A 17,027-nucleotide genomic window follows, 5' to 3' on the forward strand; every position below is an offset into this window, starting at 1 on the left:
TTTTAAAAGTCTTGATTTGTTGAATATTAATATCCTGTTGGATTGTATGTGCTATCACTGTATGTGAAGTTACAAAGTTTTGCTATGTGTGTGTTACTTAAATACGTTGTAAGATTGGAAACACCTACAACCAGTCTTTCAGGTACAACAATGGAGCAGCCAGACACTGATGATGGCCCATTAAGGGGAATCCACACTCATCAGGACTACACCAAGAACTGTATATAGCGGAAACATCCCAGAGAAAGCACATAGACAATGGAGATTGCTTGACTCACATCATAGCAAAAGATCTTTCCAACAAGCTGGAAGTGACACCAGCACTTGGCCTCTCTCCTCCCACAACTCAACACCAGGAAACAAATCTGGAGAACAAAGACTTTGAACAGGGAAGGTGGTCCCAGGCTGAAAAGAGGAATCCCAGCCTGTGTATGAGGGAACTGTCTCATTAGGGTGAGATACTGCTTAATTCAAATCCTGTCTATCTTATAGAACTCAGATTGTGATTCTACTTTTATTTCTTAGGTGACCAACTTTGATCTGTACACTCACTATTCATAATCACTTAAAATCTATCTTTCTGTAATTAATAAATCTATTTTATATTCTATCTAAACCAGTGTGTTTTGGATGAAGCGCTTGGGAAATTTGCTCAGTAAAAAGAGCTGGTGCATGTCCTCTCCACATTGAGGGAAGGGCAGACTGGGTAATAAACTCACACTGGCCAGGCTTCTAACAAGGGCAAGACAGTACGGCTCTGGGGTCCTAGGCTGGGGAGCTGTGGGGAATTGGCTGGAGCCTCTCTATTGTTAGTTCATGAGTGGCTGGGGAAAGCATTCATGTAACTCAGCTGGGTGTGTCCCTGCCTGTGGATAGCTGTATACATGCAGGACCTGGAGAGGTTTGCAACTTGTCACAGCATCACAGTGTGAGAGGGAATCCAGGTTGGTGGGATAGAGGGCTCAGCGGTATCCGAGTTCCAGGTTGCACTGCAGGGAACCTGTCACAGACGTACCACAGTGTAGCTGTTTCATCTGACTCCCTGGTAAGCTTTTTGAAATTTTTCCTTTTTCCCCCCTCCTGGATTCAGTAAGGTAGCTCTCTCATTATTTTGTTTTAAGTATCTTTTTTTTAAAAACTTGACCGTAGCTGATCACTAAAACCGAATACTTTTAGAGTGAATTAATTTCAAATATTTAAATGGGAGTGGTACACATGACTGTACTGCTTGCAGCGCTATGCGGGGAGGACTAAGGTGACTTTAATCCACCTGTATGCCCTCATGATTCTGCTATGCTTTGGGGTCTAAAATGGCTTTCAGCATAACTTACTTAATAGAGAGGGCTGTTCTAAGTTCCAGAAGCCTGTCTCAGCACCATGCAGGATCCCCACAGTGCTGCATTCTAGATGCCCTGCCCCCTATATACCTTTGTAAAGAGGCCTGTATAAGGAAGCCTACAGCTGCCCTACACAATGCATTCACCATGGTATTTTCCCTAGCTGGCGCTCTGGTTTCTACAGATCCTGTATGTTGCCACAGACAATAGTAGGGGGGATAAAAATCTCACCCCATATTACTCAGACTGAAAACAAGAACCACAATGTAGGGTCTATCCCTGGTTACATATTTTTAAAGCTTGATTCCCGAGGCCGGGAAAATCAGGACAAATAGTGAGGCTAATCAATAGACGAAATTAACCTGGTTAATATTAACACACATTTCTCTGGAGACACGTTTTCTACAGAGAATTGACTTGCATATTGGCTCTTACACCTCTTCCTACCTGGATCTGTATTTACAACAGGTTTATTTTGAATATTCTCTGAAGGGTGGAAATCTATTTCATCCAACCAAGGCTGTAGTTCATAATATGCATCAGAGACCTCTTGCAGGATGTAGATGAAATATTCAGAAACTTCTTCTCCTTTGCTTTGAACCAGATCCAGAATTTTACGAACCTGAAGAAATACCATGTAGAACGTTAGCGATACATAGGATTGTGGATCAGTTACATTTATGAAATGCTTTGAGATGCTTCAGGATTGGAAATGGGACCCCAATCAAAGCCTAGAGTCTACTTTCCCAAGCTGGGATGTCAGAATCTGAATCTGAACCTGAACAATCCCAAACTTCAGTGTGTTTGGACTGAGTGTTTGGATTCTGGCATTACAAAGAGGCTGGATCTGCAACTCCGGTTTGGATCAGAGGTTTTAATTTGGGCTCATCACTACAGCTACTGTATATACATAGACCAGCTATAAAGATAAGGACACAGTGCTCCATAGTGTAGAATGTAAAGGAAATTCCTGGTCTGGGTGGTCACCACAGTCATGCAGGAGATTTCAAATCTTGCCCATATTAAATGAAACCAGAAGACTGATTTTTGACCTCCTGGCCTGGTCCTCTGATTTCTGAGGCTAAATTGCATTATTTAATTTTATATCAGAATCTAGCCTGAATAGCAGTGTGGTCAGCAGAATGTCTCCCTGGACTTGAATGCAGAACCAAACAAGCACTCTTCCTTCTTTAAGCATAGCAGTTTAACTCTGCAAGGTCACCTCTCCCTGCCCATGCTATGGGGGATTGGGTGGGGGGTGAGAGAGAGCGTGCGTGTGCATGCAATGCTGTATGCCCCTCTCATTCCACAGCCATAGGAGAGTTAATGTTCACACCCACTAGCAAAAAAGTTTGACTCCAGTTACTAGATGGAAGGGGTTAGGTTTGGTGGGTAGATCTAGAGGGCCAGTGCTAGTTTGATTTTTGTACAACCAGCACGTGACAACCTTAGTGCAAGTGTTTCTAGAGAGTACAGCCTTCATCCTAAGGATACTTCTCCATGGACTGGATTCCATTCCTGCTAGTCACAAGCTCAATTTCTTCAGTAGGCAAAGGACTTCCAAATTCCTTAATCTCTGAGGCAACTTTTCTCTGGCTTCTCACGAGTTAGAGAGCCCACAATGCAGGATAGAATACACCAGAGCACAGCAAAAAGAGGATTTTTAGATATTAGAGACCTTCACCCAAATCCTCTGGTCTGGAAATCTGCACCTTCTTGTTCAGGATCTGCAAAAGTGGGGCAACTCTCTTATGACAGAACATCTATAAAACCTACTTGTAGCCAGCAAACATTCCTCAGACAATCAGTTTTTTCCTTCCACCTCAGATATTCAATAAGAAAACTGTAAATAGGAGATATTCCATGTGAACAAAGCTTACAGTTACAAATCGTTTCAATTCAAAAAGAAAAGGAACAAAGAATGGAGCCCTGGTAAACATAAATGTGGGTGGTCGCATCAGGAAACAACCCCAGGGGCTGCATTAGCCTCTTCCACAGAGACCCCTCGATAGTGGGGATTCTCCTTTAAGGAAAATCCTGGTGAAGTGGGGCGTAAGAGGGAGCCATGGGGAAGGAGTTCCTGGTAGTTTAGCCCAATGGAACTGCACTGTCAGGAATTTCTATGGGCACAGAGAGGTAATGGATGCATGGGGCCTCCATGCAGACTGGCTGGGCCTCTTGTAGATGTCCATGAACACCACAGGGTATAGGTATGGTCCTGCAGCTCATTCTCTGGGGTCAAACCCTGCTCCCCTGACAAATAATATGGAGCGGGTGGGGTGGGGTGGGGTTCACTGAATCCTTCCCTCCAAGCTGCCTCCTGTGGGTTTTTCCATCCCTGAGTTTTCAGTCACTTCTGGCCCCTTCTGCAGGATTCTCTGTGGGAGATCAGGCCCAAAAACTGAACTTCACCCTGGTCCTGTGAAGTACATGTTGCCTCTGCTGAGAGCTCCCCTCTGTAAATGACTGACTGTTTTATTATACTACTGAACAAAAAAAGAACCCAAGATGATCATACAATGCACCACCCTTCAACTCCCAGCTTTGGCTAGCTACACAGAGTAAGCACCACAGTTACAATGTCCATTAACCAACAAGAGTTATTATCCTAGGGAAATCTGCACATTGATGAAGCCCAGGATTCTGCATCTTTTGCCGTTCACTCTCCTCAAGCTGTGACACACATATGAAACCTCTAAAGCTGCATAACTGGTTCATAAGGGAAGTCAGAGTCAGGTAGTCTATTAAATCACTATAACAGTAAAAAATGCCTAGAACATTTTCTCTTGTGGAAGAATTGGAAACCCAAGCAATTTTTGCTAATATTTGCTCCCAGAGACAGAGATCTAAAACCAAAATGTGTCAGGATATCAAGGTTTTTTCCAATTTCATGAAGAAGGATACAGAATGCACTTAGGTCTTTAAAGAGAAGAGTATTTTAAAATGAACCCTTTCCCCCCTTTAAACTAGGACCAATTTATGATCCCTCCTGTGTCACAGTGAAATAAACTCTGCGTCCCTCTTAAGTATTTTGCAGGGTAACAATGCTCCAAAGAGTACAGGTGTACAATTAAAAATATGCTCATATCACAGATTTTTTTGTAAATTTATGTCTTTAGAGCTTTTCTTATAACTGCAAACAAACAGGTTTACAGAGATTAATTGCCAGGGCATGAGGACACAATCCACCTCCCACTAAAATCAGCAGAAAGGCTACCATTGACTTCAGTGGGAGTTGGCTCAAACCCTAAATGAATACTGGGTCTTGATGGTAAAGCAAACAAAATCAGAGTTGGACGACATTGAGTGCTTTTGAAAGTCCCATCCCACAGGGTTTGCTTTTGTAGTTTGACATTCAAGTCCTCGGTTTGTTGGTAACCGAGTAGTCTAGCTACCCCATTCCCACCCCCGTGCTGTTAACTGCTCAAATACACCAATGATTTTCAACCCTATATAATGGTCTTGAAACATTCATTTATTTTCCATGTGAATCCAGTGCTTGTCAAAGGTGCTGGACTGGCAGCCTTGCTGCCTGGTGTTCTCTGGTTATCCACAGAGCAAAGAGAGCAACTGTGTAAACTTCCTTAGATTGTCTCCGCAATGACCCTCCTCATTGGCAGGGTCACCTCTAGGTGTGAGAGAATTGTTCAGTCACCCTACCCATTCAATAGCCTCTGTGCTGAGCCTACCCTCTAGAGTGCCAAATAGTGGCAGTGATACTTGAGATGGGAACTCAGCCCAATGTGTATCAAACACAATAGAAGTCTGAAAGATAGTTGAGCTAAAGTTACCAGATACACTTCAACTTGTGGGGTTTTACATGGCTAATAAAAAGCTCACGCTGTCTAGTGAAATAAGGATATACCTTGTCGGCTTGAATAGGAAACTGTGCGGCAATCTCTGCATCTTCAGTAGAGAAGTATTCATTCTTGATCAAGTTGTCAATCAAACACTGGGTGTTTCGGATTTTGCTGACTAAAAGTTCTCGATGTATTTTCAGCAAGTTAAGGAAGGGTGGAGGACTTGATCCAGAGGGTACTTGCTGGATAATCTTTGTATTAGCACAAGACTGACCTTCCATTGTTAAGATAGCAAGAGGCTGCTCCTTCTAAAGTCATCTTTGAGCGACTGGAGATTTGCAGCGTGGAATCGGCATGGAGTTTAATTCAAGTGAAACAAAGATTGTTCTTCACACTATTGGACCTGTGCAGATAACAGTATGGAATATCTATTAAAAGAACATTCAACTGTAGAGACTTACTCCTCAAATACTAATCAATCAAAACATTTCCAGTCTTTCAAGAATACAGTTGCTAATCTCATCTTCCAAGAACACTGGCTTCCTACCCCAGCACCTAAACTCACACTGCTCTTGGCAAAGGGTTACCGAAGGGTCAAGACTAACAAAAGCACACACAGCAGGCTATAATAAAGAGTGTAGTGTATTCTGTCTTGCGCTGCATTGCTGTCAGTTTTATTTGCTGTCCTTTGGTAGAATATCTGATATTATCTTTTTATGCTTCAGTAAATAAGACAGGGCATCTGTCCAAAAGTCTTTGGGAAGGACAGAAAGGAAACAAAGTGATATTGCATCATAATGTTGTAATTCTTACAGATCAGGTCAGTTCTCTTTTACTACAAAAAGTTAAGAATCTGTTTAAAATTTTGCCTACAGACAAGGCCTTGTGAACCTGTGACAGCTTCAGATACATTAAAAATGGGGGGAGTTGGCATCTGGGTAGATTTAGGAGGCAACTTGGGGTGGGAAGATCACAGTGTTGGATGTTTCTGCAAAAGCAATCAGCAGTGAAACAATAATGTTGACAATTAAATTATCTCCTGTAGGTTTCAGAATTAACACCCAATTGAGATGCCAGAGGCAGGTCATGCCTCTTAGAACTATTGTTTCACACTGTGCTCAGACTCAGGGAAATATCACTGCATCGGTTTAGACTTGGTTCACTTTTTCAAAGTTACCTCTGCAAAGTTACCATATAGGTTAACAACACAGTAGCTTAGATCCTGGATTACAATGTTCTGATCAGGGATGACTGAAGTAGCTGTGTAATCACAGAATACACAAAAGATCCCACCTATAAGGATCAACAAAAACTGAGGACCTCTAATTGAGCACATCACCATCACCGCAAATCCCAAAGGGACATAGCCAGGAGTGGCAGAAACTTCCTAAAAGGGAGGGGGGCCCACCAGAGCCCAAACCCTGGGCCTGCTCCTGCGCTGCCTCTCCCCACCCCCCAGACCTCATCCCCTGCTCGCTCATCTCCACACCCTCCCCACCATTGCTCGCCCTTACGGCAGGTAAAAAGTGGGAGGGCATAGCCCCCCTCTTCTGGTTCCCTTGACGTAGCCTCTTTTTATAGATCAAGCACCACCCAGAGCTGTCTCTAGCTAGGTCTTTAAGATGGTCTGGCTGGATATTCAGTTTATGTCTGTTACTGGCGATCTTATCACTTCAATGAAGCATTTGGCTACCACGTGATCGCTGGCTGTGAAGCAGCACTCCTTGGTACATATACTTTGTAATTCATTGGTCTGCCATCCTAACAATACGTCCGTACCAAGAAATCTGCGAAAACCAAACCAGTGCTGGAGGAGGCTGATCATCTTATTTTAATTCTCGTCCCTTTCTCAGCCCCTCCCACCTTTTCCTAATACCTCTCTATCCCTTCCCCACCTACCAGCCCAGTTCCACATGACACCAACTGGAAGATGAGAGAATTGAGAGAGAAAACTCATACGTGTATATGTCCATCTCCCAACATGGACCATATTCTGTACGGAAGTGGGCACATGCAGAAATTATGCAGTCTCTCTCCTCTCCTGAGCCCTTTTCTTTTCCTTTAAAACAAAACAATAGCTTTTCTCCTTTCTGTATTTCTTCTCCCCTTTCTATTGTAAACTGTGCACCTTTTCCTCTAGAATGAATAGTTACTCATTATAGATTTTCTTTTCTTTAAAAGAAGGTCACTTATGCCTGAAAATGTTCTACCTATTATTGTTACAAGCAGCACTTAAATTTAATAGAACGGAAAGAGATTAAAGAAAAATACATCGCTCCCTGTTGTTTTGTTTTGCTCATGTGACAGCACTTGTGTATACATGCTCAGTTGATAAGTTTCCGTGAGCATTTGTGTGATTCTTTCAAGGAAACAGGAAAAGAAAAAAAAAAACAGACAACCCACAATAGGAAAAATATGGTTCCATTGTAAGCTCTTTGGAGCAAGGATTGTCATTTTGGTTTGTGTTTGTACAGCCTAGCACAATGGAGTCCTTGGTTCATGCCTGGGGCTCCAAGGCACTACAGCAATACAAAATAATAAATAATAATAATAATAGAATATTACAAGAAAAATGACCTAGGGATTCAGGGGTGGGCATAGTACCTTAGAAGAGTTACAGATGTTTTTATTGACCATATTTTATGATGACAGTGTCTCTTTAAAGAAAGCTTGCAAAAGCTTTAGAATGAAGTGGTGTTTGAAAAATGGTTTAGTCATCACGGTTCATATTATTACACAATGAGATTCTTCTGACACAGAGAAATGGCAACATGGTTTCCAGGAAGCCAAATGAGTCAGGAACCAGCCAGCCCAGCTGCAGGGGTTGGTGTAATGAAGATGGTTTTATCTAATAGACACAGGTCACTTACTTGTGGCAGAAAATGTTAGTCAGGCTATTTAGGTGTCATTACATTCAGTTAAAGGAATGTGCAACATTTAGAACTTGTCTAGGCTAGGGATTTGCCCCAGTTTTAGCCATTAATGACCAATCACTATCACAGCTGCACTTGTGCAAAGCGGTATTGTCCCATTCTCAGCTGGTGTAAATTGGTGAGGTGCATATTGGAGGACAGTGGAACTATGTAAATTTTCACCAGCTGCGAATCTGGCTCTTAGTGTAGATGGGCAAAGTCACTACAAACCGCACTAGTGCAAATCACAGCTTACCCCAGTTTCAAGCAAGGATAAGCTGCATTGGTGCATACTGCAGCTTCTAGTGCGGATACATAAAGTGCTGAGAGTCTGCACGGGTGTCTGGTCGCTACGGATGAAATCCTCAGAGTGGATAAGGCCTTATTTATAGCTGGAAAGGGAAAGAGGGTGAGAAGAGTGTGGAAAGCTTTTCTGCATTGTAAATGCCTTGGGGAATTATATCCACTTTGAAGCAGCTACAGTGGCTTTCTTGCAGAGAAGCGAGGGAGATGTTTTCTACTGTTACTACAATTAGAAATCTGAAAGTGTTCACAAAAATCTCACTGGAACTGCTGCATCAAGGTTTCACCCAACATTTTCCACCTTGGACCTGTAGGGCATACTTCAGGAATGCAATTCAAGTTCAATTTGCAAATTCTCAAAAGGTATTTAGAATGGGTCCGATCGTGATCTTGTAAGAAGTCTGGTTCTCAGCTAGTAAATTAAATGTAGGTTCAGCGCTTGTACCAAAATAGTAATTACATATATTTTATTATATTACTATTTAAGTTCAAGTAACTGCAATTAATTACAAACCAGTTTTGTCAGTTCTCTGATGGATACAATAGCTGATATTTGATATTCAAAAAATACAGTTATATAGTCACAGCCCTTGGTTAAATAAGAGCAGTTCATTCCTGTTCCCCAGAGGTATCTTTAAGCCTCATAGCCATACATATTGATCGAGGAAATGTCACTAGCTTATCCAGATGAAAAGGGCCTCTGATCGCCATCAGTGTAAGACAACAAGGACACAGAACATTAATGCATGGAGCCTGGCTGATTTAATGCATGCTGTGATGTACAGTTCTGACTTTCCCTTAAGCCACATTGGCTATAGCAATGAGACCAAGATTTGTATTCTTTAACAAGCCTTTTCTTAGCATACAATTCTCTCATCTGGGTTAGTGATCACATTGTGTCTCCAGCTAACCATGGATGGGGTAATGGATTAGCCAGTGCCTGCACAAATTTCAAATCAATAGCTTCATTACTTGGCTGATTACGTGCAAACTCTTCTCACAAAGTTTTAGGGGTGGGTCTGATGCTGAATGATATTAATCATGGAATATGAATTATGACTCCCTCCAGGACTAGTTAGCCTATAAACATTCTATGAATATGACAACTGGATGTAACTTGTTGCTGAAGGAATCAGGAGCAGTACTGACAACCCCAAAGGTTAAAAAAACTCAAGACACCAAAACATCATGAGATTGGTCCCAGAATCATGAGGCATTTTAAAAAGAGGTTATGCTGGGTCCTTTGAACTTCGCCTGCCCACTCCAGCACATGTGCTATAACTAGTGCTGCCCACTCTCCCAAGTTATTAATGTGATTTTAGGTCCCACTGCAGCTCTTTCACCTCCACATCTGCTCATTCCCCTGCTCAGCAACAAATAATTCTGCCCTCAATCCCAAATCAATCCTGTGCCCACATCTGTCCCAAGCCCCTAAATCAGTTCTGGCCCCCCAGACCCACCTCTGCTCCTCCTGCAACTGCTGGGGTTCTTCAACCCATCTCTCAGGCCTGGGGTGCCTGCAGCAGGGTCCCTCTTCTCCCCCTTTCCAGGCTGGGTGCTGCAAGGAGGAAGAGGGGAGGAGTGGGACTGAGAAGAGCCATCCCATTATTCACAGGAGGTGGGGGAGCCTGAGTTTCCCTGACTAATGAAAAAATTATGAGTTGGCAACACTGATTAGTCCTGATGTGTCCAGTGGTGAGGCTAACCCTGAAAGAATGCAGGTGCTGGGTTTTCTGGAAAGCAGGTATCAGTCTAATTAAACAGTAAAAATGAATGTCTTCAACTACCACAATAAACTGGTCAAATGTCACATCAGGACAAGGTTTAACCTTTAACTTATTGCTTCTTGGAATAGCTAATAGGTATTGCAGAGCATTGTATTAGCGTGTAATGAACCTTCCAGTCCTATTCGTAAACTAAAGCAGCTGCACAATCTTACTAAAACAGACCATATAATGTTACTAAAACAGAACCCTCAAGATGTGATAATGCCCCAAAGGCCCCAATCAGAATTGGAAACCCACTGTGGCAGTTGCTATACACACAAAGTCACTGTTCAGAAGAGCCTGCAACTAGAAACTAGGTAGTACAATTCTTGCTAACCTAATCCTTTATTCACCCATTGCTTAAACCCCAAGGCTAGTATGGGGACATCATCGTACCTATACACTTGTTTGCAAGTCCATGGGCCGCTTCTTTAGAAGGAACAGTATCTGACACGGTTGATCTACCATTACGTCTTTTGAGATGTGTCTTACTTTGTCTTGTATTGTTATGAAGTATTGTGTGTTTGTCATTACAAGCTTGCAATATTCATTTTATTATTAATTAAATTTACACACACACTACATTTAAAGGTGATGTGTGAATCTTTCTACAAATTAGAAATAGGTGCTGAAAGAATCCACTTGCTAAGCTCAGAGGTGCATCCATCTCAGCCACTCCAGTTGCTGGCTCCAGATCCAATGCAATTCTCCAGCATGTGGAATTCTGCTGGAAACATTTGGGGGTACAAAGCAATGGCAGGTATTTTAGTATATTGAATAGCTTTAAAAAATTTTTGGAGTCAAAAAATGTTTTAGTTAACTGATGTAGCATTTATGACAGGGTTAACGAATACAAACAATCCTCACGTGATCTCTGAGCCTCAGGATTGTTTTGTGACCGGTAGTGGCTATTTTAGGATCCATCCATCGTAAGACATCACTCAGTTGATATGCAAGTGGAACTCCTCCTCGAGCAACACTACCACCACAGCCTGCAAGTACAGCTAACATGTGTTTCTCTGATAAGTAGATGAACACATCAGTATGGGCTAACTAAAACAGAGATACATATATACTTAGATCTGAGTAGCCTAAACACCCAGAAGGGAGGAGGTAGAATTACAACCAAGACAAAGAGCAAGATTTTATCAAGGATGCAGAAGAAAGGATGGATTTTAGAACTGTTATTGGACTTAAACTTTCCACTCGCTTACAAAGCCACAAACCCGGGTAACGAAGTGACAGAGGGGCAAGGGTATGGGTAAAAAATACCGTATGTTTGATTTGAGACATACAGAGCTTGAGGTGGGATAGAAACATCTGAAAGAAGATAATGTTAAGGAAAAGTTAGCATATGTGCATATGTGACTTCATTTTGGTTTGGGGCCCACCATTGTCTAAAAGCAAACACATTATGCACCAGGAGGAGTGTTCCCTAGATACTGCATTCCTGTGAAAACCCCCCTCTTGTTTTCAGCCTGTCTCGACTCCCGGTTTCTGTTCTTTGTTTGTTTTTAATTCCTTGCCTTTTGGCCTCGATGCGAGCCTCTCATCCTGATAAGAAAGGCTACTGGTGCATTGCTTTAGGACCATGTTGTGTAGTTGAAGTAATGGTTTAGCACCGGGGATGCACTTAGCAGGAATAGGTTGTAGATAAAAGAAGGGTTTGTCTATTGGCTAAGGTTTCCGATGCATGAGGGCAACATGCTTTGCTAAAAGGTATATAATCTCTGTATAACCTGCATTCGGGGTCCCTTCCTGATTAGCAGGGGGGCACCACGCTCAAGCGTAATAAACTTAGTATCTTTGGTTTCAGAGTAACAGCCGTGTTAGTCTGTATTCGCAAAAAGAAACGGAGTACTTGTGGCACCTTAGAGACTAACCAATTTATTTGAGCATAAGCTTTCATGAGTTACAGCTCACTTAATCAACCTTGCACAAGATTACAGCTTTTTTTTTTTACCTAACCCATGGGTACCAGAAATATTCCCCCAATTCTCGAGAATTTCAGCCAAAGGGGTCCCCTTACTTACACTCTGCCCAGAACCCATAATGGGCTACCAAAAGGACACCAAATGTGCCACCTTATCGCCTAAGCGACGGCTCACACCCCCGCTCCTCGGAGTTCTCAAAGGTGAACTCACCCTGTGCCGGCTGGAGCTGTCCGAGAGGAGGAGCGTAGTCTCGCTTGTTGGGGCGAACCCAGAGTCCCTTCGTGGTCGCCAAAACTGTTACGAATTATACCTCACAGGTCACGCACAAAAACTGCTGCAAATTATACCTGATAGGTCACGCACAGTTCGAGTCTAGGCTGAGGCACACGAACAAAGTCCACAACTCCAAAGTTCCCAAAGATACGAAAAAGAAAAGGAGTACTTGTGGCACCTTAGAGACTAACCAATTTATTTGAGCATAAGCTTTCGTGAGCTGCTCAAATAAATTGGTTAGTCTCTAAGGTGCCACAAGTACTCCTTTTCTTTTTAGTATCTTTGGGAACTTTGCAGTTGTGGACTTTGTTCGCGTGCCTCAGCCTAGACTCGAACTGTGCGTGACTTATTGGGTATAATTTGTAGCAGTTTTTGTGCGTGACCTATCAGGTATAGTTTGCAGCAGTTTATGTGCGTGACCTGTGAGGTATAATTCGTAACAGTTTTGGCGACCACGAAGGGACTCTAGGCTCGCCCCAACAAGCGAGACTACACTCCTCCTCTCGGACAGCTCCAGCCGGCACAGGGTGAGTTCACCTTTGAGAACTCCGAGGAGCGGGGGTGTGAGCCGTCGCTTAGGCGATAAGGTGGCACATTTGGTGTCCTTTTGGTAGCCCATTATGGGTTCTGGGAAGAGTGTAAGTAAGGGGACCCCTTTGGCTGAAATTCTCGAGAATTGGGGGAATATTTCTGGTACCCATGGGTTAGGTAAAAAAAAAAAGAAGCTGTAATCTTGTGCAAGGTTGAGTGGCCAGCACTAACAACTCAAACACCTTTCGAATGGCCACCGGATGGTTCCTTTGCTGGGGAAAAATTAACAGCGCTTAGGAAAAGGCTGGAGAACAAAGCTCCAGCCCAGATGGATTATTGGTATGTATGGGACAACTGGGCTTATGCGCGTGCGAAAGGACGTCCTCTTTCCTCCTCCTTTTCTTATTCATCTCAGGGGTCTCCAGCCCCGCTCTGTGCTATAACTGCTTCTGCCCCTCCTCCGGCTTACCCTCGGCTTTCTGACTTATGCCCGTCACCTCCTTGCTTGCCAATTGGCCGTACGTTCTCTCCAGGTGACAAGCCTCATGGGGGCAGGACTTGGGTAGCCCTTGTAAGTAAAAATATTTAAGAGAAGAGACCAGAAGGGCTGGGGGGCTAGTTAAGAAGCCCACCCTCCTTGTTAAATTGGTAGTGAAACAAAGCTGGTGCTCATGGAAGGGATAGTTCAGAGAAAAAAACAGGATCGGGCCCAAGCGGGCAGGCAACAAATAGAGAAATTGAAAAACAAGTTAAAAACTTGGAGGTCACAGTAGAAAAAGAGGAGTAAATAATTAGAGAAATAAAAAACGTAAATCCCAAAATAATACTTAAAATGGTAAAATCTAAGTTAATTGGGTGTCAAAATAAGCAAGTAATTTAAAAAAAAAGTAAAAAGTTAACTCTGTAGTTGCTAAAAAAAATTAAGCAGTTAAACTTTGTAAAATACTAAAAAAAAAATAAAATTCTTGGTTTCTTTGCAGCCATTTTAAGAAAAATGGGCCCTTTTCCAAAAAAATGCAGTTATACAGTGCTACTTAATTAATATCTTATTAGGCTCCAAGGGGCTACAATAGGTGGTGTCTTCCTTTTCAGGTTGCTGTGTGTTTGACAGCAGAAGTTAAAAGTAAAAGACAATCAAAAATCTGGTAAAGTTTATTGTGCCCTTTTTAAAGTAAAAATTTTTAAGCTGTGGAGCCAAAAGCAAGCCAAAAAGCATTTGTTTTAATGTAAATTACCTAACTGATAAGGTAGAAGCCACTAAAACCAGGGCTGCCTATAAAACAAATACAAAAAAAATATATGTAATTCCTCTGTTTTGCCTGCAATTAACAAGGGTATTTATATAAAAAGAAAATATTTTAAGCAATGACTAACTGCCCAGAAGGGGTAAATCTATGTTTTTTTTTGTCTTTCAAAAAAATAAAAAAAAACTAATGCCAGCTAAAAAGCAATTCAACATCTCATGACTTTACTGGCACAATAAAAAGTATGTTCTGTGTTCTATGTCTTGTCTTGTGGTGTTTGTCTTGTAGCTGTATTTAATTTTTCATAAAACAGTTTAGTTTAAAACTAAATAAAAAGGTTAAATCAAAATGCAAATACTTGTTTTATTCAACTTAAAATACAAAATGTTTAAATAATATCAAAAAAATAAAACATACTAAAGTTTAATACATTTGCTTAAATAAAAAAAAAATTTCATTAGCCAAATCTTTTAATTAAAAAAATTGTTATTAAAATTCGCACACCAACAGTCTTTAAAAGCAAGGACATGAAAGGTTAACCCACTCCCCATATTATACATGAAATACTTCTGGCTACCTCAAATTTCTAGCCAGAGAGCTGGGAAAAAAAGAAAGCTACTGAACACCAAAAGTTGTACCAAGTGAACTCCTCAAAAGTGGGTGTGCTTGTCCTGGCTTGTTGCTCCAAAGCTCTGTAATAAAGTCATTTTCCTAAAAAGGTGTATGTGGCATACATTAAACAATAAAACTAAAATGCTGTATAATAGGCAATGTATATGTGTTCATTTTTAAACAAAAATATATAAGTAAAAAATAAAAATTTCCTTTGCAGGTTAATAAAAGCCAAAAAAAACAAAAACAAAAAAAACAAAAAAACAAGCTAATTCAACGCTGTAGCTGGCAGGCTCGGTACAAAAATAAGACACTGGCCTGCCCAAGGACACTACTCATAGCTAGAATTTAGCTAACAACCAAGAAAGAGGGGGGCTTAAATGTGCCCAAGCAGCTGTAAGATCTGCAACACATTGCCAGACATTAATAAAATGTGTTAAGTCTCTGCATTTACAGGTAAAAAGAGTCCTGCTTCAAAAATCCTGAGCAAACCTGCCATTTGTTAAAACCAGGTGACTGGGTCTACATAAAGGTCCATCAACAAAAGACTACTCTGGCCCCATGCTGGAAAAGTCCTTATTAAGTCCTGCTAACTACCAACACCGCCGTAAAATGCCAGGGACTGACTGCCTGAACCCATGCTTCTTACTGCAAAAAAACCCCTCCACCTCGAGATGACTTCACTTCGACTACTGATCAGCTGTCCCTCCTTCTGGGTTTTTTTTTTTTCTTTCCTCCTTTTGGACAGCAGGGAAAAGAACAAGGTGAAGTGCTAGTAACCTCTCCCTTGTCCACTGACAGAGCTAACCTGCATTCAGTATTTGCTAAAGAAACCGAAACACTACAGGGTGACGTGCTAGTAACCTCTCCCCTGCATAATGCAAAACCATGACTGTTCCAAGAGAGAAGAAGGAACGCCTGCTCTGCTGAAACCACCAAGATCCAAGGATTCCTAACTGCAAAAGACACTGAGAATTGACCTTGGTGGCAAAGACGGAGCATTGTACATTGGCAGGGAGGAAGTTGCGGGATGTATTCTTGGGAATGTGAAGTGAAGTGGTGGGGTGGGTTTATTCCAGGGGCTGGAATCTGTGCTTGTGGGCAAGTATGAATAGCAAAAACGCCTTACAGCCACGAACATTACTCCCACCATCAGCCACCACTCCTTTGCAGGTAAAGGTTCCTGGACCCATCATAGCTACGTTAAGTTGGCGCTGGGACCCCCACCTGACCCTGACAAGCCATTGGACGAGCCACTTCACAAATGAACACCACGACCAACCCATGGACTAAGCTTTCCAGCTATTGGAACCTTTACAGCCCACCAGCACTTCTTGTGTTCCTGTTTATCGAACTTACATTGGTGGTGTTGTTTTTTGTATGGAATAGAGGAGGATGCCGACATTGGTATGGTTTGCCTGGGGGGTTCCTCTCCCTATTCCCAAGTCCAGTACAAGGATGGGAGGGCAATAGCTTTTTGAATTTAACCCGTGCCATAAAACAGGATGTAAATCAAACGCAATGTTGGATTTGTATTCATACCTCCACATATTTGGGTCAGGGGGTCCCGTTGGTAGGGGTACCTATCCCTCCTAATTGAACACTCCAAGCTAAGCTATGGGCAAACACTACATTCAACTGGAATGTTACGATCCAAAGATGGTCTATTGATATGGTGGCCCAGGGTAATTATGCTTTATGTGTGTCACAACGTAAGGGCATGAAAAATACAGTTTTTGTAGAAAATTTTGTGGAATGCAAGGACACCACCCAGATCAGCTCTGGTGCAGCAGGCCGCTCCACCTACTCCGGGGCCCCGTGGCCAGTCCCTGAGGGGTCTGGCTGGTATTGGTTATGCAGTCACACAGCCTATAAGGTTCTCCTGGCAGGATGGTGTGGTACATGTACCTTAGGGGCGATAGTACCTGCCGTGACAGTACACCAAACCCTGACCCAGGAAGAAATCCACAATCTAATATGGAGAAACCGACAAAGTATTCCTTTAAACCCTCTTTCTCAACGGCCCACAGGCTTTCACTCCTTTGTGCAATGGTTTCTGCCATAATTAAAAGTAAGCAAACTAGAAAAAGCTATAGTTAATATTTCAGCTGCTTTAAAATTAATGGCACATGCAACTGCAGATGCCTTATCTGCCCTTCAAATTAAAGTAACTCAGGTATCCCAAACTACATTGCAAAACCACCTGGCCCTGGATTATCTCCTTGCAAACCAGGGCAGGGTCTGTGCTCTGGTTAACTCAAGCTGTTGTGTATTTGTAAATCAGCAGCACAGGGTGGAAACTCATATCCACATCC

At 42.3% G+C, this 17,027-nt stretch overlaps 1 protein-coding gene across 12 annotated transcripts in view; it reads right to left on the reverse strand.

Annotated features, from left to right (window-relative positions):
- NOD1 (nucleotide binding oligomerization domain containing 1) overlaps window positions 1–17,027 on the reverse strand; it is a 49,510-nt gene that overhangs the window by 24,301 nt on the left and 8,182 nt on the right. For 8 of the 12 annotated variants that reach the window (XR_006288931.1, XM_043540847.1, XM_043540848.1 and 5 more), the window contains exons 2-3: window positions 5,203–5,540; window positions 1,785–1,959 (exon numbers count right to left, since the gene is read on the reverse strand). Coding sequence is in view for 10 of the 12 variants with exons in the window: in XM_043540847.1 (XP_043396782.1) it covers window positions 1,785–1,959; window positions 5,203–5,418 (391 nt within the window). In the remaining 2 variants the exon portion in view is untranslated. Of the gene's footprint in view, window positions 1–1,784; window positions 1,960–5,202; window positions 5,541–7,096; window positions 7,179–9,812; window positions 9,911–17,027 lie in introns of those variants that run through there. The other 4 variants (XM_043540849.1, XM_037890341.2, XM_043540846.1 and 1 more) reach the window with 3 other exon arrangements.

Source organism: Chelonia mydas, chromosome 2 (assembly GCF_015237465.2).
Source record: "Chelonia mydas isolate rCheMyd1 chromosome 2, rCheMyd1.pri.v2, whole genome shotgun sequence".
NCBI lineage: Eukaryota > Metazoa > Chordata > Testudines > Cheloniidae > Chelonia > Chelonia mydas.